Source organism: Saccopteryx bilineata, chromosome 7 (assembly GCF_036850765.1).
Source record: "Saccopteryx bilineata isolate mSacBil1 chromosome 7, mSacBil1_pri_phased_curated, whole genome shotgun sequence".
Classification (NCBI taxonomy): domain Eukaryota; kingdom Metazoa; phylum Chordata; class Mammalia; order Chiroptera; family Emballonuridae; genus Saccopteryx; species Saccopteryx bilineata.
The window spans coordinates 91543736-91567059 of record NC_089496.1 but is presented as its reverse complement, the minus strand read 5'-3'; the positions used below and the strand labels follow the sequence as shown (position 1 = coordinate 91567059).

The 23324-nt window shown below is 46.1% G+C and overlaps 1 protein-coding gene across 4 annotated transcripts in view; it reads left to right on the top strand.

The window, feature by feature from the left end:
* The first annotated feature begins 3129 nt into the window (after positions 1 to 3129).
* The window catches only part of STN1 (STN1 subunit of CST complex), a 65059-nt gene continuing 44864 nt past the window's right edge, over positions 3130 to 23324 (top strand). For 2 of the 4 annotated variants that reach the window (XM_066240345.1, XM_066240348.1), the window contains exons 1-2: positions 11168 to 11483; positions 11777 to 11975. In XM_066240345.1, coding sequence (XP_066096442.1) covers positions 11843 to 11975 — 133 coding nt within the window. In that variant the 5' untranslated portion in view covers positions 11168 to 11483; positions 11777 to 11842. Of the gene's footprint in view, positions 3424 to 11167; positions 11524 to 11776; positions 11976 to 23324 lie in introns of those variants that run through there. The other 2 variants (XM_066240347.1, XM_066240346.1) reach the window with 2 other exon arrangements.

The following is a 23324-nucleotide window of genomic DNA, read 5'->3' as shown; positions in this document are numbered from 1 at the left end:
TCAATAATTCAGTCGATCACCCCTTATTTGTTAAACTAGCACATTATGCCTAACCAAATTGACCTACTGTTGTTAACTATAAGCCCTTCCATTAGAGACTTTTAGCCATAGCTGATTGAGAAGACCAGTAAATAATCTCCCTAAAATACAACCACAAAACTAGACAATATTGACCAAAACAACCATTTTAGTACACTGAGACAAGATCAATAGTACATAACAATCTGAAAAGCTTCTATACTTGAAAAATAGCTGCATCACTGTGGTGCAGTGGATAGAGCGAAAGACTGGGACATGGAGGACCCAGGTTCAAAACCCCAAGGTCCCTGGCTTGAGCGTGGGCTCACTGGTTTAAACATGGTATCATAGGCCTGACCTGTGGTGGCGCAGTGGATAAAGCGTCAACCTGGAAATGCTGAGGTTGCCGGTTCGAAACCCTGGGCTTGCCTGGTCAAGGCACATATGGGAGTTGATGCTTCCTGCTCTTCCCCCCTACTCTCTCCTCTCTCTCTCTCTCTCTCTCTCTCTCCCTCTCTCCTTTCTAAAAAAATTAATAAATAAAATAAAAATTTAAACATGGGATCATAGACATGACCCTATGGTTGCTAGCTTGAGCCCAAAGGTCACTGACTTGAAGCCCAAGGTCGCTAGCTTGAGCCCAAGGTCACTGGCTTGAGCAAGGGGTCACTCTCTCTGCTCTAGCCCCACCCCCCAGTCAAGGCACATATGAGAAAGCAATCAATGCACAACTAAGATGCTGCAGCAAAGAATCGATGCTTCTCATCTCTCTCCCTTCCTGTCTGTCTGTTCCTATCTGTTCCTCTGTCTGACTTTCTGCCTGTCAAAAATAAAAATTAAATTAAAAAATAAACAATAATATCTGATTTTTTTTTTAAAAAAAAAAGAAAAATAGCTGTACTTCAGGTAAGAACAATGGGATTCTGTTCATTCTGGCCTGGGGCTGGTCTCATTCCCCAGAGCCACCCCCAATCCCAGCTTGCCACACACCCACCAGTCCCAGCTTGGTCAATATAGATGTTCTGTCAGGGCAGGGCAGGCCATGAGTACCAACAGTACCTCTGCCACAGTCCAAGGGGCTCATTCAGTTTGGAGCATCTATACCCACAGGGAGAAATGAATGGCACCAGAAATGAAAATGATATGGGCTAATATAAAACGATGGTTATCTTTTTCTCATTTCTTACTTTTTCTAAAAGATATATGACTATAAAAATAAATAATTATAGCATTATCTTGTTAGGTTTATAGCACATAGAGATGTAATATATCAATATATTATGATAATAGCACAAAGAAGGAATGGAATAGAGGTTTATTGAAGCAAAGTTTCTATAACTTTCTAGAGTTAAATTAGTATTAACCAGAAATAGATTTTGTGATAAATTAAGATGAATATTGTAATTCTTAGATGATAAGCCTGAGAAACAACCAATTTCCCCCCAAAAAATCTAACAGTAATTTAAACGTCATACTGAAAATATTTACCATAAGAGAAGGCAAGTTGTGAGTGGTGGCCAGGCCACAAAAATCCTGGTATTAAATATTAAAAAATTTGAACTTTATTTTGCACATTATGTAAAGTCATTGACAGGTTTTAGATAAGGGAGTAATATTGTCTAATTTGCATTGTATAAGGATCATCTTGGCAACAGCATTGAAGAGAGGTCAAGCTAGAGGCAGAAGGACTCTTTGGAAGGCGGTAAGAATAATCCAGGCAATTAATGATGAAAGACCATGGCAACAGAAGGAGGGACTAAATTAAGAAAACATATTTAGGCCCTGGCTGGGTAGCTTAGTCAATTGGAGCATCATCCTAATATGCCAAAGTTGCGGGTTCAATCCCTGGTAAGAGCACATACAAGAATTACAAGAATCACTCTCGATTCCTGAGATTAGCATTAGAGGAGAGAGCAGAGAGGAGAGCAGAGAGAGGCCATGAAAAGGAGGCCAGGAGAAGCGGCCAAGATGGTGGAGTGCTAAAAGAGAAGTCAGTTAATGCAGAGTTTGTGCAGAGAGAAGGAAGGAGATGTGGAACAAAGGAGAATAAAGCTGGTGAGGTAGACACCTTTGATTCTAGGAAACTCGGATAAGTCAGTAGCTTTGTGAGCGCTGAATGAGTGGGTTTTGGAGCCCAGTGTGTGTTTTTACTTGCCTGCTGGGTGCAAGCTAGGATTAAAGATGATGGCTCACCAGTTTTTGGTTCCGTTGTTTCTTTACCGACTGTCCAAATCCAATGAGTGTAACATCCACTGGGTACAAGAACAAACGTCGGAGACTTTCAGGAGTATAGATGTAACTTTATTGGCCAGTTTTACCTGCGCAGGGGCAAATTCCCTAGGTGTCCAGAGACACTGTACTCACAAGGAGCTGCAGATGGGAATCGCACCTAGCGCTTACAGCTAAATCTTTTTATAAGCTAAACAAGCAAGCATACATACCTAATACAGAAGCAGATGTGGCGGTAACCTATTTGCTAAGGGGCTGCACATAGCATAGCAACAGGGGCTGGGGTCTAGCTCATTGGCGAATTCTAAACATAAACTTCTGATAAGGGTCTTTTAACCAATAGAATGCAAACGTTTGTCTTTTTTTTTTTCTTCTCAGCCTCACAGGGTCCCTATCTGTCTCTGCTTCTTGAACGACCTTGGGCATGTTATTCCTAACAGAACAGGAGCAGGACCTGCCTGTAACCCTTAAGTTCCCTGTTCCATTAGTGCCCTGCCTATTTTCTGATCTTCTCTTGGTCCTTACAATGAGAACCTGCACGGATCAGGAGGCTGTGATTGTGGCTGTGCCTACTGACTTTACATTTGGCGTAATCTGTGGCAGAATTCAATATAGATCGGCAAGGAGCTACCACCGCCTTTGTGTGGTGGGGTAGAGGACTGGCTGCTGTTATGGTTCCCCATGGCTGTCCTTTTAGGGGCTGTAGGCTGGCTGACTTTTACAGCCATGCGTGAGGAAACCGAGAGCTCTGTGGAAGAGGTTGCCTGAGACCTGCAAACCGAGCAGTAAGTAGAAGGAGCTGGAGCAAATGTGGGTGAAAGAGATGCTGACCCTGGGGCTGGAGGAAGCGCTGGAGGAGGAGGCCGACCAGGTTTGTGAGATTCGCCTGGAAATGGAGCAGCTGCTGGAGGAGGATTCACAGGTTCATGAGTTGCAGATTGCCCTGAACGTTGTGGAGAGCCAGCAGCAGCGGGAGTCTGGGGCTGAGGCCCGAGCTGGGGCTGCAAGGCCTGCTGAGCTGAGCACAAGGCGGCGGTGGCCCGGGGCTCGAGCCCAGCAGCGGGAGCTGGTGTTTTCAGTTCCTCTTCGGAGGATGAGGAGAATCAGACTGGAGTTGCAATCAGCAGTCTCCAGATGATGAGAGCCCAGCTGGATGGAGCACCTACTACGGCCCTGGTAGGTCTGCGATTTGGGGACATAGGGGTAGATGCTTTCATGCTCTCCGGAGCAGAGATGGAAATGCTGACTGCCATTGCCACGTACTCCTCTTTGGGACAGTGTAAGACCTGCCAGGACGGCAGAGATGAGGGGTGTGGCTGACGCCCCATGTGCTTGGACTGATTCCTGTACTACGACCAGAATGGGTACTGGCTCCTTTGTTGGATGGACTTACGGATTTTGGACAATGTGAAATACCCTGATTGGGGTGGGGGCAGCTTTGCTGGAAGCACTCCCCTGACCCAGGAAGCTTTTCCCGTGGCTAGAAAGAAGGCCGAGGACATTTTGTGCTTTTGGCAAAGTGCTCAGAGACTGGTGAAATGTACCTTTGTAACTGATGAAACTGTATGATTTGTGCTGTTGTAATTTGTGTAATGTGCTAATTTCCTTGCACAGGGATGCCGGTATTGTAGATTGTGGGTAGTAAAGTGAACATAGGGGAAGATAAAATATATTATCCTCACTTTGTTAAAGATGGCACCGCCCACATGGAAGCCTGTCTCCAGGTGATTGCTTGGGATGGGAGTGATTGTATTAATGTGTGTTGGGGGTGGGCTGTGGGCAGGCAGGATCCTTGTAGCCTGGGGCTTGGTTTTAGGATTAAACCTTTCCCTTTTTGATGTAGGGTGGTGCACTCTCATGAGGAATCCCATTATGCTTCAGATAAGTGACTTTGTATCAGAGACTTCCTTATTTGTATATTAGATTAAAGGTTTTGATTTCTACACTATAAAATGGGGGCAGACCGGGAGCTTGCTCTCTCGGTTCTTGAGATTAGCATTAGAGGAGAGAGCAAAGAGAGGCCATGTGGAGGAGACCAGAAGAAGCAGCCAAGATGGTGGAGTGCTGAAGGAGAAGTCAGTTAATGTAGAGTTTGTGCAAAGAGAAGGAAGGAGATGTGGAACAAAGGAGAATAAAGCTGGTGGGGTTAGAAACCTTTGATTCTAGGACACTCGGATAAGTCAGTAGCTTTGTGAGCGCTGAATGAGTGGGTTTTGGAGCCCAGTGTGTGTTTTTACTTGCCTGCCGGGTGCAAGCTAGGATTAAAGATAATGGCCCACCAGTTTTTGGCTCCATTGTTTCTTTACCGGCTGTCCGAATCTAATGCGAACCTGCATATGCTAGTCGGCTGTGATGGTGGCCGTGTATACTGGCTTTACAGGGATATTTTTGAATTGTGCTAAAATTGCTAGATGTTGCCTAGCTAAAGGGAGATCATAAATTTGCAACTTTCTTTTTGTCATTACTCCATTCCCCCAGACTTAAGAATTTTCCGAATAGCTTACTCTTTGCTTTATTAAAGTTTAATGAATTCTGTAAAAAAAAAAAAAAAAAAAAGAATTACAAGAATCAACCAATGAATGCATAAATAAGTGAAACAACAAATTGATCCTCTCTCTCTCACTATCCCTTTCTCTCTAAAATCAATAAATATATTTTTAAAGGAAGAAGAAAACATACTTAGGAAGCAGAATTGACAGGTCTTTGTGAGTAGTTGCATCCAAGGATGAAAAAGGGAGTGATCCATGAAACCTTCCAGTTTTCTGACTTAGACAACTGGTGGGTGGTGATGACACTCATCTGACAGGAAAGAGAGAGACAGAATTGTGAGGGAAGAGATTTAGCTTGAGGTATTCAGGAAGATCCAGTTCCAAATTCAGATGTGGAGTTCAGGGGAGACTTTCAGGTTAAACATGAAAAGGTGAGGCCCTGGCCGGTTGGCTCAGTGGTAGAGCATCGGCCTGGCATGCAGGAGTCCCGGTTCGATTCCCGGCCAGGGTACACAGGAGAAGCACCCATCTGCTTCTCCACCCTTCCCCCTCTCCTTCCTCTCTGTCTCTCTCCTCCCCTCCTGCAGCCAAGGCTCCACTGGAGCAAAGTTGGCCCGGGCGCTGAGGATGGCTCCATGGCCTCTGCCTCAGGAGCTAGAATGGCTCTGGTTGTGGCAGAGCGACGCCCCAGATGGGCAGAGCATCGCCCCCTGGTGGGCATGCCGGGTGGATCCAGGTCGGGGCGCATGCGGGAGTCTGTCTGACTGCCTCCCCGTTTCCAACTTCAGAAAAATACAAAAAAAAAAAAAAAAAAAAAAAAAAAAAGTAAAAGTAATTCAAGACCTTTTTTTTTTTTTTTTTTTTTTTTGTATTTTTCTGAAGCTGGAAACGGGGAGAGACAGTCAGACAGACTCCCGCATGCGCCCACCGGGATCCACCCGGCACGCCCATCAGGGGCGAGGCTCTGCCCACCAGGAGGAGGTGATGCTCTGCCCCTCCGGGGCAGAGCTTCACTCTGCCGAGACCAGAGCCACTCCCACTCTAGCGCCTGGGGCAGAGGCCAAGGAGCCATCCCCAGCACCCGGGCCATCTTTGCTCCAATGGAGCCTTGGCTGCGGGAGGGGAAGAGAGAGACAGCGAGGAAGGAGGGGGGGAGGGGGTGGAGAAGCAAATGGGCGCTTCTCCTATGTGCCCTGGCCGGGAATCGAACCCGGGTCCCCCGCACGCCAGGCCGATGCTCTACCGCTGAGCCAACCGGACAGGGCCCCTTTTTTTTTTTTTTATAAATAAATTTTTATTTTAATGGGGTGGCATCAATAAATCAGGGTACATATATTCAAAGAAAACATGTCCAGGTTATCTTGTCATTCAGTTCTGTTGCATACCCATCACCCAAAGAGAGATTGTCCTCCGTCACCCATCTAGTTTTCTTTGTACCCCTCCCCCCCTCCCCCTCTCCCTCTTTCCCTCCCCCCCCTCCCGTAACCACCACACTCTTGTCCATGTCTCTTAGTCTCATTTTTATGTCCCACCAATGTATGGAGTATGGAATTCTGCAGTTCTTGTTTTTTTCTGATTTACTTATTTCACTCTGTATAATGTTATCAAGATCCCACCATTTTGTTGTAAGTGATCCGATGTCATCATTTCTTTTTTTCTTTCTTTTTTTTCCTTTTCTTTTTTTACAGAGACACAGAGTCAGAGAGAGGGATACATAGAGACAGACAGACAGGAATGGAGAGAGATGAGAAGCGTCAATCATCAGTTTTTTTGTTGTGACACCTTAGTTGTTCATTGATTGCTTTCTAATATGTGCCTTGACCGTGGGCCTTCAGCAGACTGAGTAACCCCTTGCTCGAGCCAGCGACCTTGGGTCCAAGTTGGTGAGCTTTGCTCAAACCAGATGAGCCCATGCTCATGCTGGCAACCTCAGGGTCTTGAACCTGGGTCCTCCGCATCCCAGTCTGACGCTCTATCCACTGCGCCACTGCCTAGTCAGGCCGATGTCATCATTTCTTAAAGACCTTTTGAATGTAGCTGAAATCCTAGTCTCCGGCTGTTTCCACTACAGCTGCCCTCTCAGGTCAACTGCTAAACATTGGCTTGCTCACCTGTCTTGTCTCCTTCTTACCCCCAGTGTCAGACAATGCTTGACAAATATATGTTATGAATGAATGAATGAACAATTCCTTCATAGTCTCAAACTTCAGTTTAAATTCCAGCTCCATAATTAATAATAATAATAGCTTTTATGTATTGAGTGCTTACCTTGCTCCAGTGGCTACATGTGTTATCTTATTGAATGATCCCCTGCCCCTGACTTTATCTCCTGTGACCCATATAGTAATTATTATCAAGGCCACACATTATGTATTTAATCACAATTTAGGCTCTAGCTTTGTTATTTATTATATTACATGTGTTACTCTTTTTGCTCCAGTGAAATAAAAATGCTCAGTGCTCCTCCACAGCACACGGAGAGTGCTCAAGGTACACCAAGTGACTAAAGATTGGCCCCCAGGGTTATAACTTTAACATCATAAGAATGTTGATAAGTTGTCTTTCTTACAAACGTTGAAGACAAAATCTAATCTAACTTGCAAATGGACAAACACTATTCTATCTGTAAAATGTCAGAAATGTTTAAGATGAGCTAGTTTGAGGTGCGAGATAGTTCAATCTCCTCAATTTGCAACTTTCTAGAAAGAATTGCCCAGGCTTGCAAAACAAAATTATTTCACATTGAGAAGCCATAAGAAAGGTTTCTATCAATAGCATTAAGTGTTGATTGACTATTAGGTATCAGCTTTGCAGGGTTTTGAAATCCCAAGCTGAAGAGCCCTCCAGCGTTCATGGTTTGGGGAGTTCCTTTGCCCACCTCTAGGCAGTAGTTTGGAGAATTCTTCTAGATGCTTCTGCAGTCTGGAAATTCTGTTTCACATCTCACCTTAGGTTTCAGCTGCAAATGACTTCTTCATGTTTTGAGCTCAAATCAAAAGAAGCATTTCTAGACTCTAAGGAGCCTGGCCTTCCTGGTCAAAGATGATTTCAGGGTAGTCTGCTCTTCTCACCACCACCACTTCCTCCCACCCAGAGGTATGGCCCTCCCCAAGACTGGCAGTAAGCATACAGTCCTCAAGGGCCCTTGTTTCTAGCACTCTGCCCCTGAGAGCCATGAGTCCTTCCAGATCTCCTCGGGCTCTGAGTGTACCCAACAGTGATTTTCTTCTTGGGTTCCACCCAGAGCAGATGTGTGTAGTCAGGAAAATATTACCCAAATTATCTCTCCCTATCTGACAGGTCAGCTGGAGGCACTGTCCTATGGGGCAGCCTCCTGTGTGTTGTTGCTGCAAGAGAGACTTCCCTACTACAAAAGGTGTCTTCTCTTCATTAAATCTTCAGTTCCACGGACCCATCTGTTCATTGCAGTATAATCTGGGCAATATTGTACTTCACCAAGGATTCTGTTTTGTAGCTTCTTCAGTGGCCAGGGGTGTAATTAAATGCCATTGTTGTAATGACACACATTTTCCCGCCAGAGTGACCTGTACTTCTGCCATTTTAGTCCCTGTGTTGTAAAGTACCTCACTTCTCCAGGTTTACTTAGAGACACCAAGTCCAGATGAGTTTTGAAGGGTTTTATTAAAAGGAGGAGATTTCTTAAAAACGCCAGCTGCAAATGACTAACATGGGGCATTATAGACCCAAATTGTGTGCATCAAATACATCTCAGAAGCTGGTTATAAACCCTTTGACCACATACAGGTTGGGGAGAGCAAGACATAATTATTAACAAGCTTATAACATTTGTAGAGGATCCATAAAAACATTAAAACTTTTAAGGTAATACAATCAAAGACATTTACAAATCTTTTAGTGTCTATCTTCCCCCTTTGCCCAGAGGTACGTTACTCTCAGGATCCAGGAAGGGAGGAAGAGCCAAAATCAATGTAAGATGGTATATAAATTCTGTCTCCCACTGAAAGAGGAAAGAAGTTCCTCAGACAACCTATTGTATAGTTAAAACTAAATGACCCTTTGTCCTTGTAAATCAGGAAGCTTCTACATTCTTCTCCCTCCCCTCCCCAAGGAAAGGATGGAACAGAAAGCCTGATCTTTCTTCCTAAAATATCAATATTAATTTTGCAACTTTTTGGTACCTTACCACACCTGTAAACTAAGAAGAACTCTTAACATCTCAAGTAATGTCATGATGTAACTTATTTATGAGAGTGGAATGTGACTGTCTTTTCTCATTTTATTTATTTTTTATTTTTATTTTTTTTATTTTTCTGAAGTTGGAATCGGGGAGGCAGACAGACTCCCACATGCGCCCGACCAGGATCCACCCGGCATGCCCACCAGGGGGCCATGCTCTGCCCATCTGGGGCGTTGCTCTATTGCAACCAGAATCATTCTAGCTCCTGAGGCAGAGGCCATGGAGCCATCCTCAGCGCCTGGGCCAACTTTTGCTCCAATGGAGCCTTGGCTGCGGGAGGGGAAGAGAGAGACAGAGAGGAAGGAGAGGGGGAGGGGTGGAGAAGCAGATAGGCGCTTCTCCTGTGTGCCCTGGCCGGGAATCAAACCCAGGACTCCTGCACGCCAGGCTGATGCTCTACCACTGAGCCAACCGGCCAGGGCCTTGTCTTTTCTCATTTTAAATTAGGACTACTGGGCTTGACCAGGTAGTGGCATAGTAGATAGAGCATTGGCCTGGGACACTGAGGATGCAGGTTCAGAACCCAGAGGTCACCAGGCTGCGTACGTGTGGGATTGCCAGCTTGAATGTAGGATCACAGACATGACTCAAGTCACTGGCTTGAGCCCAAAGGTCCACTGGCTTGAAGCCCAAGGTCGCTGGCTTGAGCCCAAGGCTTCTGGCTTGAACAAGGGCTCACTGGCTCCACTGGAGCCTCCTAGTCAAGGCACGTATGATAAAGCAATCAATAAATAACTAAGGTGCGGCAACTATGAGTTGATGCTTCTCATCCCTCTCCCTTCCCGTCTCTTTCTCTCTTAAAAAAAAGAAAAATTGGACTACTGGGAACAAGCACCATCAAGGTGACCATAACTTAGCAAAATGCAGTTTTTCAGATATTCTTAAATGAATAACATCCCAGAATGTACAGAGTAAGAGGAGAACCTCACATTTACACAAGGGCTCAAATTTAGATACTGACAACTCCAAGAGACTAGAGTCCCAACGGATGTTAGATAATTTATCAAATGTAAATAAACATTTAAAATACGCCACAATATAATCCTGCTTTTGGTATTGCTTTATTTACTTTTTTTTTTTTTTTCCAGAGACAGAGAGTGAGTCAGAGAGAGGGATAGACAGGGACAGACAGACAGGAACGGAGAGAGACGAGAAGCATCAATTATCAGTTTTTCATTGCATGTTGCAACACCTTAGTTGTTCATTGATTGCCCCCTCATATGTGCCTTGACTGCGGGCCTTCAGCAGACCCAGTGACCCCTTGCTGGAGCCAGCGACCTTGGGTTCAAGCTGGTGGGCATTTTTGCTCAAACCAGATGAGCCCGCGCTCAAGCTGGCGACCTCGGGGTCTCGAACCTTGGTCCTCTGCATCCCAGTCCGATGCTCTATCCACTGCGCCACTGCCTGGTCAGGCTTTATTTACTTCTTAATTTAATATATCAGGAATTCCTCTCCCCCTCCCCCCCCCAAATTAATATGATAAATAAAAGAGTTGTCTGAATCAGTTCCAGCCTCTTGGAGGTCCTGGCTCAGGAGCTCACCGCTAGAGGTATAGCAGGGAGTTAAGAAAGAGTGACGGGGCCCTGGCCGGTTGGCTCAGCAGTAGAGCGTCGGCCTGGCGTGCGGGGGACCCGGGTTCGATTCTCGGCCAGGGCACATAGGAGAAGCGCCCATTTGCTTCTCCACCCCACCCCCTCCTTCCTCTCTGTCTCTCTCTTCCCCTCCCGCAGCCGAGGCTCCATTGGAGCAGGGATGGCCGGGGCGCTGGGGATGGCTCCTTGGCCTCTGCCCTAGGCGCTAGAGTGGCTCTGGTCGCGGCAGAGCATCGCCCCTGGTGGAAATGCCGCGTGGATCCCGGTTGGGCGCATGCGGGAGTCTGTCTGTCTCTTCCTGTTTCCAGCTTCAGAAAAATACAAAAAAAAAAAAGAAAGAGTGACGTGGAACGTCGGGCTTATGTAGCAGAAATTTCAAGACCAGATCTCAAGGTCTCGGTGATTTGGACACTGCGTTCCCAGGAAGGCCCGCGGCATCTGGGCTGGTGCTGGGAACTGAACGCTGCCGGGGTCACACTAGAACCGCACAATCATCTGGACCCGCAGGGCACAGAATGGGCGTGGCCATCTGCAGGGCGGGGCCTTATTTGGATGAGGCGGAGCCGCGGTGAAAAGAGGTGTGGCCATGGGCGGGTGGGGCGGAGCCGCGGGAGCGTGGAAGAAGGGCCTTCGCGCTGGGAGGAGTCGTTTTCCGCCGGAACTTCAGAGGGGAAGTTCCAATCCCGGAAGGGTCGGGTTTGCAGGCTCTGGGGACCTGAGGGCCAGCGATGCGGGTGCGGCGGGAGGGGCTATGAGCAAGACAGCTTTTCGGTCTTGCTTTTCGTTTCCGTTTTCCTCCTTTTCTCAGTCTCCTCCGGAAAACCGGAGTGTGCAGGAGCCCACCGGCCGACAGCCCCACCCACTGTGCCCCACCCGTGTATGGTCACGAGGGCGCCAGTTCCTCTCAGGGCTCCGCCCATTTAAAGCGGTTTCAGGGTACGCCTGTCTGGACCAATCTCCCAAAAGTGAAAATAAGGTGTTTAACTTTTGGGGAAGGAGACGCACCCCCGGGGGTCAGAGGAGAGGCCAGGGAGAGAGCCATAAGGAACTCACGTGTCCTCAGACGGAAACGCCTCTTAACTCAAGCCCGTGGCGTGCACTTTGACAGACCCTGGACCCCTGGATTTACCCCTCGCAGAGTTCTGGATGCCCGCCCGGGAACAGCTGTGGGGCTATGCCAGTTTCACTCACTGTAACCGCCTTGCATCCTGGTTTTGTCTCCTTTTTAGATTCTCGACTCGGTGTTGTGGATGTGAGACTTTGAGGGCTGGCTGAAGCCCCAACCCAGCCTCCTGATGCAGTCTGAATCCAGCCGGTGTGAAGAGGAGACCCCTTCCCTCTTGTGGGGTTTGAATCCTGTGTTTCTAGCCTTTGCAAAACTCTATATCAGGGATATCCTGGACTTGAAGGAGTCCCGCCAGGTGCCAGGTATGTGGCTGGCCGTCTGGTGGATGCCCTGTCCTGCACCTGCATCCCACTCTCCCCCAAAGCTGCAGAAATCTGGGGCTTAGGGGCTTTCAGGAAAGCCTTCCTTCCTGCACGTTTTTTTAAATTTTATTTATTTATTCATTTTAGAGAGGAAAGGGAGAGACAGAGGGAGAGAGAGAGGAGAGATAGAGAGAAGGGGGGAGGAGCTGGAAGCATCAACTCCCATATGTGCCTTGATCAGGCAAGCCCAGGGTTTCGAACCGGCGACCTCAGCATTTCCAGGTCGACGCTTTTATCCACTGCGCCACCACAGGTCAGGCCCTTCCTGCACGTTTTTAAAATGACCTAGACTGGACCCTTTAATAAGTTCATTTCTATGCAAGTTAAAAAACAGTCTAAATCTTTTAAGTGGATGTTTAGAGGAGTAACCTCTGTACTGATGAATTTTTTATCAGGCTTTGAAGTCTTTCATATTGAAAAAGGTTCAGTTGTTTGTCCTGGGCCTGCTCTTGGTGGAAAGCTCACTGAATCCGGCACCTCTAGGCCTTGCTTCCTTTCTTAACTGTGCCGTTTTCCTGGCCTAAATGCGACTTAACTGTACAGCTTCTCTGTAAACATGGGGATTAACCTGATTTTCATGTGGCATTTCATTTTGTTTTGAATTTATATCAAAATAATATAAACTCCCTGAGCAGAAGTATATCATCTGCCTTGTTCACATGTGCCTGGCATGGGCCCCCAAGAATTAGTAACTGGGGCAACAAAACATTATAAGTGTAAAGTTAAATAAGTCACTTTTTTTTATTAGCTTGGTGGTCACTAAAGATAGGTTCTTCGAATATAACAAATACAATGTAGGGTAGATTTAAATAATTCACATAGCTGTGGATGGATCTTCACATGTTTACTATGCTACATGAGAAGTTTGGTTAAACTCTCTTTGCCATTTTGAATAAATAACAAACTGAGTCAGAAGTAGTAAAGAATCTCTCAAGGTTGTGGGTTCAATCCCAGGCACATACAAGAAGCAACCAATGAATATGTAAATAAGTGGGACAACAAATTGATGTTTCTCTCTCTCCCTCGCCCTTCCCCTCTGTCTGAAAATTAATTAGAAGAAAATCTTAAGCATGCACAGTTTTTTTTTATTAGCATGTACATTAATGAGATGATGTTGTGCGTGTTTCCAGTTCTGTGTACAAATATACTATTTAGATGACCTTATTCTAAAGCCATTTGTACAGATTTTTCACCATACCTTTATTTCCTAATTATTGTTGGAAATGTTGTTGTTTTTTACCTTGGAAGGCAGCCATGCTCCCCATTTGTCCATTTTCCAGAACAGTCTGGTATTCTAAAGAGTTCATCTCCTCAGGAAGAAATTAATTCACACCAAATGCCAGCCTTGCTTGAAGGTCTTGTGTAGATGCTCAAGGATCGATTGTCACTGGAAAGGGACCAGTCCCAGAGTGGGTCTGCCTCTGGCCAACTTGTGATGTGTGCATTCTTGACTTGGTGCAGGGCTGCTTTGGCTCTCTAGAGATGTTACAGGAAAGTGAGCCGGGGTGGGGCAGCTGTTAGCTCACTGAGGAGTAAAAGTCACGGTGACAGGAGCCAGGGCATGGCTGCTTTGGTTCACTGAAAAGTCAGAGAAAAGCGGGCCTTGGGGATAGGTTGCGGGGTACGGCCAGGATGAGCTGCTGCTGCTGCCATTGCTCCCCTACTTGCAAGTCTCCTGGGGATCTTTAGAGTTTAGAAGGAAGTTTACTGCAGAAGAAAGAAAAGACCTGGGTGGTCTTGAGGCTTTTTATCTCTCTTTTTTTCCAGTGGGAATCTTAGGGGAGATCTCAGGTAAGGGTTTCAGAAGAATATTCCTTAACTTTTTGGATACAGTTGATGTACCAAAATGAGTGCATAGAGGGACCAGGGACATTTTCTGGTCAGCTTTGCCTCTCTCTTGGATTTGTTTGACCCTAATGGGTTTTTTGTTATTTATTCCCCTGCCTTCATTTGTTCTTTGGTTTGGCTGGTATTAATTACACTAACTGGGTCTCTTATCTATCTCCCTGACCAGGGTGAGTTAAGCTCCATATTTACTCTTTGGTTAGGGAGGAGAACTGTGAACCATTTGCTCTCAAGTGTCCTTGGTTAGGGAAGATAAGATTTTAGGATTTACTTGCTAGCTGTAAATTGCTTGACTTTGTTTGGCCCTATTTGTCCTATGCTTCTCTTCATTTAGCTAGTCCTGGTTTGTACATTTTATTATAAAATCTGTATCAGTTTCCCTTTTCCCACTTGTCAAAAATTCTAACATCAAACTATCCTGCCTCAGTATCAGGGGCCTTAGGGGCCTCACTCTTCCTATGGGCGAAGGACTTTATGATGGATTAACAACAAACCAAGTGTAAAGCCAGTAGCCAGGGCTACCATCACAGCCGCCTGGCCCATGCAGGTTCGCATTGGATTCGGACAGTCGGTAAAGAAACAATAGAGCCAGAAACTGGTGGACCATTGTTGGGCAGATAAAATGTATTATGCTCACTTTGTTAAAGATAACATGAGGAGGCCGTAGCCCAGGTGATATTAATGTGTGTTGGGGTGGGCTAAAGGCAGGCGGAATCCTTGTAGCCTGGGGCTTGGTTTTGGGATTGAGCCTTTCCTACCCTTTTTGCTGTAGGGTGGTACAATCCAATCATGCCTCAGAAGTGACTTTGTATTAGAGACTACCCTATTTTATATATTGGATTAAAGGTTGTGAAGCTACACTATAAAATGGGGGCAGAACGGGACTTGGCTCTCTTGGTTCCTGGGATGATTAGAGGAGAGAGTAGAGCCAGCAGCAGAAGGAGGCCACGTGGAGGAGGCCAGGAGAAGCAGCCAAGATGGCGGAGTGCTGAGTGAGATGCCAGTTTGTGTAGAGTTTGTATCTGAGATAAGGAAGGAGATGGGGAACAGAGGTGAATAAGTCTGGTGAGCTAGAAACCTTTGATTCTAGGAAACTCGGATAAGTCAGTAGCTTTGTGAGCACTGAATGTGAGTGGGTTTTGGAGCCCAGTGTGTATTTTTACTTGCCCGCCGGGTGCAAAGCTAGAATTAAAGACTATGGCCCACCAGTTTTTGGCTCCGCTGTTTCTTTGCCGACTGTCCGAATCCAATGCGAACCTGCATAGGCCAGAAGGCTGCTGTGATAGTGACCCTGGCCATGCCTCCTGGCTTTACAACCATCATCTTTAATCCTAGCTTGCACCGGCGAAAACACACACTGAGCTCCAAAACCCACTCACATTCAGTGCTCACAAAGCTACTGACTTATCCGAGTTTCCTAGAATCAAAGGTTTCTAGCTCACCAGCCTTATTCACCTCTGTTCCCCATCTCCTTCCTTCTCCCTGCACAAATTGGCTTCTCACTCAACACTCCGCTATCTTGGCTGCTTCTCCTGGCTTCCTCCACATGGCCTTTCTCTGCTCTTCTTTCTGCTCTCTCCTGTCTAATGCTAATCTCAGGAACTAAGGGAGCAAGCTCCCTTTCTGCCCCCATTTTATAGTGTAGAGATCACAACCTTTAATCCAATATACAAAATAGGGAAGTCTCTAATACAAAATCACTTATCTGCGGCATGATGAGATTGCACCACCCCATAGCAAAAAGGGTAGGAAAGGTTAGTCCTAAAACCAAGCCCCAGGCTACAAGGATCCTGCCTGCCCACAGAGACACACATTAATATCACCTGGGCAACAGCCTCCACGTGGGCAGCGCCATCTTTTTTTTTTTTTTTTTTTGTATTTTTTCGAAGCTGGAAACGGGGATGCAGTCAGACAGACTCCCTCATGCACCCGACCGGGATCCACCCGGCATGCCCACCAGGGGGCGATGCTCTGCCCATCTTGGGGCGTCGCTGTGCCGCAATCAGAGCCATTCTAGCGCCTGAGGCAGAGGCCACAGAGCCATCCTTAGCGCCCGGGCAAACTTTGCTCCAGTGGAGCCTTGGCCGTGGGAGGGGAAGAGAGAGACAGAGAGGAAGGAGAGGGGGAGGGGTGGAGAAGCAAATGGACGCTTCTCCTGTGTGCCCTGGCCGGGAATCGAACCTGGGACTCCTGCACACCAGGCCAACGCTCTACCACTGTGCCAACCGGCCAGGGCCAGCAGCGCCATCTTTAACAAAGTGAGCATAATACATTTTATCTGCCCAACACCAAGGAAAACTGGTCCAGGTAGTCTCTGCTCTATCACTGGTGATAATGTTTCAGATGTGGTTTTTAAAATGAAACCTCTTGGTTGAAGCAGATATCAACCTTAATTTCACGTAGTGATCTTTAGATTATACTGGAGGGTTCTAGGGGTGGGAAATGCCACTAGTCTAGGTTTTTATTTTTGTGTTATTTTTGTTATTGTTTTGGTTTGGTTTGCCATAAAGAAAAGACTCCTGTTTTGATTGCATAAAATTTAGAAATGTTTAATCAGCAAAGATGATCTTAAACAAAAGGTTAACCAAAGAATGATAAAACAAGAAACAAATGTATAAGAATTTGCTTGGCCTTTTGTCTGGTTCCTGGGAGATCTTTGGATTTGTGGAATGATTAGAGTGTTTTTTGTTATTCATGGTGGCCCCTTGAACCACACCTGAGTTTATGCTAATGATGCCTCCTGCTGGGTCCCTGGGTAGTTTCAGGATGGGGGTTAGTAGTACCTGAAAGGGATAGGGACAGACAGAAAGGAACTGAGAAAGATAAGAAGCATCAATCATTAGTTTTTTGTTGTGCTTTTGTAAAGCCAGGAGCCAAGGCCAGGGCCACCATCACAGCAGCCCGGCCCATGCAGGTTCGCATTGGATTCGGACAGTCGGTAAAGAAACAGCGGAGCCAAAAACTGATGGGCCATAGTCTTTAATTCTAGCTTGCACCCGGCGGGCAAGTAAAAATACACACTGGGCTCCAAAACCCACTCACATTCAGTGCTCACAAAGCTACTGACTTATCCGAGTTTCCTAGAATCAAAGGTTTCTAGCTCTCCAGCCTTATTCTCCTCAGTTCCCCATCTCCTTCCTTATCCCAGATACAAACACTACACAAACTGGCATCTCACTCAGCACTCTGCCATCTTGGCTGCTTCTCCTGGCCACATGGCCTCTTTTGGCTCTCTGTTCTCTTCTCTCTGCTCTCTCATGCTAATCATCCCAGGAACCAAGAGCCCAAACTCCCGCTCCGTCCCTATTTTATAGTGTAGAAATCCAAACCCTTAATCCAATATACAAAATAGGGAAGTCTCTAATACAAAATCACTTCTCTGAGGCATGATTGGATTGTACCACCCCACATCAAAGTGGGTGGGAGAGGCTTAATCCCAAAACCAAGCCCCAGGCTACAATGATCCTGCCTGCCCCCAACACACATTAATATCACCTGGGCGACGGCATCTTTAACAAAGTGAGCATAATACATTTTATCCGCCCAACAGCTTTGCAACACCTTAGTTGTTTATTGATTGCTTTCTCATATGTGCCTTGACCGCGGGCCTTCAGCAGACCGAGTAACCCCTTGCTTGAGCCCAGCGACCTTGGGTCAAGCTGGTGAGCTTTGCTCAAACCAGATGAGCTCGCACTCAAGCTGGAGGCCTTGGGGTTTCGAACCTGGGTCCTTCTGCATCCCAGTCCGACGCTCTATCCACTGTGCTATCTCCTGGTGAGGCAGTTGGATTTTGAGCCATCACTTCAACCTGAGGTCTTGGGAGAGGAGGGGTGCTAGAGATTGAGTTCTCCTGTGGCCAGTAATTCAATCAGTTATGTCTATGTAATGAAATCCTAATAAAAGCTCTGGGCACTGAGGCTTGGGTGAGCTTTCATGGTTGGTAATCATATATAGATGTGTCCTGAGAACATAGAAGCTTTTTTTCTTGTGCTCTGCCAGACCATATCCTATGCATCTCTTTACTTGGCTTGTCCTAGTTTGTACACTTTATTATACAGTAAAATCATAGTTAAGGATAGCACCTTTCTGAGTTCTATGTTCCATTTTGTGTGTGTGTGTGTGTGTGTGTGTGTGTGTGTGTGTGTGTGACAGACATAGAGAGGGGCAGACAGATTGGAAGGGAAAGAGATAAGAAGCATCAATTCGGCTTGACCAGGTGGTGGCGCAGTGGATAGAGCGTCGGACTGGGATGCGGAAGGACCCAGGTTCGAGACCCTGAGGTCACCAGCTTGAGCGTGGGCTCATCTGGCTTGAGTAAAAAAAAAAATAGCTCACCAGCTTGGACCCAAGGTCGCTGGCTCCAGCAAGGGGTTACTCGGTCTGCTGAAGGCCCGCGGTCAAGGCACATATGAGAAAGCAATCAATGAACAACTAAGAAGTTGCAACGCGCAATGAAAAACTAATGATTGATGCTTCTCATCTCTCTCTCCGTTTCTGTCTGTCTGTTCCTGTCTATCTCTGCCTATGTAAAAAAAAAAAAAAAAAAAAAAAAAAAAAAAGAAGCATCAATTTGTTCTGGCACCTTTGTTGTTCATTGATTGCTTGCTCATATGTGCCTTGACCGGGGTGCTACAGCAGAGGGAGTGACCCCTTGCTCAAGCCAGCGACCTTGGTTCAAGCTGGTGAGCCTTGCTCAAACCAGATGAGCCCGCGCTCAAACTGGCAATCTCGGGGTTTGGGCCCTCTGCATCCCAGTCTGAAGCTCTGTCCACTGCGCCACCGCCTGGTCAGGCCTATGTGCCATTTTAACAAATTATCAAACCTAATGGAATCGTGGGAATTCCCGAATTCATAGCCAGTTGGTCAGGAGTGTGGGTGGCCTAAGGAACCCCAAATTTGGGGCTGGTGACTGAAGTGACATTAGTCTTGTGGGAGAGGTAAAATTTCACAGAATTGCTGTGCAAAATGGTTACAAAATGTTGACTCCTCTAAATTAACCTGTGATTTTGGAGTTAAACTAACAAAAATATTAGTGGTGGTGGTGGTGGTGTTTATGTTCAGGGGGGTCTTATTGTTACAGTAATACAATGTTATAGTAATTAAATATATAGAAATATAGAGAATATATAGAAATAAGGATATAATATTAAAAGCGATTAAGGCAAGTGAATAAGGCTACACTCTCTGGGTAGGAGCTAATCTAGTGTGTAGAGATACGATAGGCAAGACTATGTCCTCTGCACAGGGCCCAGTTAGTGCGTGTGTGAAATTATATCAATACATAGATAAAAAGAGCTCCCTGAGAGGAACTCCCAAAAGCAGTTTGATTGATGATCTGGTAGATTAACATCTTTTAGAAGGCCAGAAAGGGTATTAAGCTGAGGTGGCCCCAGCTGCATTCAGTTGCCCAGATTCCAACATTGAATGTGGGTTGTCTCCATGCCACTCTGACCAAGGACAGCTGAGAGGAGCATGCCAACAGGTCCCCATTAAGCTGTACCTTGACATGCCTTAAGATCTGTGACTAATAAACTGCCTGTGTGATTCTTGCAACTAACTTGTGTGTCTTTCCTCCGGTGGCAATTGGTCTTGATACCAATAAGTAGAATCCTCAATAGCTGCCTCAAGAGTAGTCTTGAAGAGGACACCAGCCCTGCTGTTAAGCAGGAGTGTCCCACAGCATGAGGAAGTCAAATTGGGGACGTCTGATCGACGAACTCAGGCTCTACAGAGACACTTATTTTTTTTTTTGTTTATAGCTCACAGCACACAGAAATGGCCTATTTTTCCAAATGTCTCTATCCATGTTAAACTTTAATGATAGGATAGTGACTCATTTATTTAAATCAAAATATAATGCTTATATTATCTAATTCTAGAGGGCCTAATGAAGTGGAAATGATGTATTCATAAGAATTCATAAACCTGACCAAGCTGTGGCACAGTGGATAGAGCGTCAGACTGGGACGTGGAGGACCCATGTTCAAAACCCCGATGTTGCTGGCTTGAGCGTGGGCTCATCTGGCTTGAGCACGGGGTCGCTGGCTTGAGCATGGATGGGATCATAGACATAACCCCATGGTCACTGACATAAGCAAGGGGTCACTTGCTCTGCTGTAGCCCCCCCATCCAGGCATATATGAGAAAGCAATCAGTGAACAACTAAGAGGCCACATGAAGAATTAATGCTTCTCATCTCTTTCCCTTCCTTTCTGTCTTTCCCTATCTGCCCCTCTTTCTGACTGTCAAAAAAAAAAAAAAAAAAGAATCATAAGAATTATATTAAATAAATAAGTACTGTATTTAAAAATATTTTCTTAGGCATTTTAATGCTATCAAACTTCAATAAGAGCACTCGTAGCATCAATTAATTAACAGCAGTTAGACTACAAAGATGTAGGTTTAAACTACTTTTAAGAGAAGACACAACCCTTACTGGATAGCTCAGTTGGTTAGAGCAGTGGTCCCCAACCTTTTTTGGGCCACGGACCAGTTTAATGTCAGAAAATATTTTCATGGACCGGCCTTTAGGGTGGGACGGATAAATGTATCACGTGACCGAGACAAGTGTCAAGAGTGAGTCTTAGACAGATGTAACAGAGGGAATCTGGTCATTTTTTAAAAATAAAACATCGTTCAGACTTAAATATAAATAAAACGGAAATAATGTAAGTTATTTATTCTTTTTCTGCGGACTGGTACCAAATGGCCCACGGACCGGTACCGGTCTGTGGCCTGGGGGTTAGGGACCACTATTCTAACCAACTAAACTACCCTGCCAGGGAGAGGTTGCATTTTTTTTTTTTTTTTTTTTTTGTGGCAGAGGGAGAGAGAGGGACAGATAGGGACAGACAGACAGGAAGGGAGAGAGATGAGAAACATCAGTTCTTCGTTGTGGCTCCTTAGTTGTTCATTGATTGCTTTCTCATGTGCCTTGACTGGGGGGCTACAGCAGACCGAGTGACCCCTTGCTTGAGCCAGTGTCCTTGGGCTCAAGCTGGTGAGCCTTGCTCAAACCAGATGAGCCCACGCTCAAGCCGTATAACCTGGGGGCTTCGAACCTGGGTCCTCCACATCCCAGTCTGACACTCTATCCACTGTGCCACCGCCTGGTCAGGCTGCACTTCTGATATGTATAGTTTATGTTTCTATACACTTTGGGAAATTTATTTCTATTCAGTGTATTTCATTTTCAGTTGATTTTCTCAGAGTGTTTCTATTCAACCCATCTCTTACTTTCTTCTAAATTTGTTCTCCATTGTTCTGCGATGCTTTTAAGATATTTTTCCATCAGTCACTTGGGATTGGAAGGACTTTTTGCATCTTTGAGTGACTGTTCTTGAAGGTGAGCCATGGTGAGTTAACGAGATTAAAATTTAGCTCCCTTGCCTGACCAGGCAGTGGCACAGTGGATAGAGCATTGGACAGGGATGCAGAAGACCCAGGTTCAAAACACCGAGATTGCTGGTTTGAGCGTGGGGTCACTGGCTTGAGCAAGAGGTCACCGCTCTGCTGTAGCCCCCCCCCCCCTTAAGGCACATATGAATAAGCAGATCAAAAGGTCATAATGCCTTTTGACTAGCTCTGTTTACCGTTTTAAGTGTGTTGGCTGTTTACTACAACAACCACCATGGATAGCAACACATACCAAGGTGTCCCAAGGAAACTCTGAGTCCTGGGACTGTAAAGCTTTCAGACATCACCAGCAAAACACCCACTGTGGCTCTCACACCGACTGGGAAGACATTTTGGGGGCAGGCAGTAAGCTCGCTATAGGTCCAAAGGGTTCCCCAGCCCTGCTTCAGATTGTCAGTGTCCTGTGGGCCACAGCTAACCACAAGAAACCCTGTGGAGTGTTCCTGTTAATACAAACAGTTGCCCAGTAACCACGGCAGACCATGAGTTGGGCTTGGGAAGGGGGAGGCCAGTTAGGTTTTAGAAAACACTGCTCTCTAACTTTGCTGTGCTCATTGCACAACTAGACAGCAATTTTACCTATATAGTGCATTTAGGGAAGCAGAAAGGGCTGGCTCAGCCAAAGACCAGCCTGGAGCTCTGGCCACTCAGAGCCCCACCTGGCCCTATAACAAGCTTGGAGGTCCAGAGCAGTGCCGTGCCATACATAGCCCATCTCTGCACAGGAGCAGGGGAAGGGCACAGTGAGGTAGACTTTACTGAAGGACTCCCGTGTCCGTGGGTGAGGCTCATTCTTCTGATTTTAACTCTCTCCTGCAAGCAGAGAAGCAGGAAAGGTTGTCTGCAGAGATCCTACAGGGATACCCTCCTCTTTCCTTGGGTTTGGCCCGTGTAGGCACATAGTGGCAGAGGACTGAAGGTCTCACCACAGGTAGTAACTAAGACCTGGATTTTAATTATAAGAACTCAGAAGTCAATTCGAATTTGCTCTTAAAACTTCATGGATTTACTGTGAAGCCGATTTGTCCTTGTTCAATCCAAGTGTTCCTAGTTGAGGATGACACAGTGACCCTGGCTGGTTCCCTTGTGTAGCCCCCAAGGTTGCCCTGGGCACAGTTTCCAATCTACTAAGTATCTTTTGAAGCATGCCCCTAGGAGGCCCTTCTTTTGGCTAAATTTGCCACCTTTTCTTCAAACCACATCTCTTTCAGAATTTCTGGCTAACTGGGCTCAGAGCTTCCTTGCCTATTTCCTGGGACGCTGCTGGGAGTGACTCACCCCCAGCCCCTTTATCTGCATGGAAAATAAGAATTGTCCGTGGGGGCTAGGCCAGTCTGGGTTTCTGAAGGGTGTTGGGGTTCAGGTCATGGTCCTCTGTGGATGTGGAAAAGAAAGGCCCTGACCAGACTTGAGGATAGGGCGAGGTGGCCAAAGGCCTGAAGAGATAACTGATTCTCTGTTTAAAATTCCTATACAGTATAAACACACACACACACACAAAATATATAATACATATATATACACATTTACATATCCATATATACATATATATTAAATGAAGGCAGCATTTAAAAGTTTATAGCTTTCTGAAAATAAAGAATTCAATCGTAGTGGAAAGAAAAAGGATTTCGCCAGGACTCAGCTGCAGCTGACGAACATTGCAAGTAGTTTAAGTAAGAACATGGGGTTGTACGGGACAGACTGGAACTGGGAGGAGCCAGGACAGCAGTGGGACCTGGGTCGAGTCAAGGGCTCTCGATTGCCAGGAGTCCCTCTGTTTGAGTCCAGTCTGAGTCCCAGAAAGGCCTCTGAGTGTCAGTGGGTCGGCTTATCCTCTCGGGTTTCTCCTCTGGCGAGAACCTCCCTACTGGCATCTGGCATCTAGGTTTGAAAACAGTTTAAAAAATGTTTTGAATTGTAATGTGTAGACCCCAAAGTGTAGTGTTTGGTGATCTAATTATCTTCTCCAAAATAAGGTCACTACTCATTCATAGAAATGATGGCTGGTGTCCTAGAAAAGCACCAGTC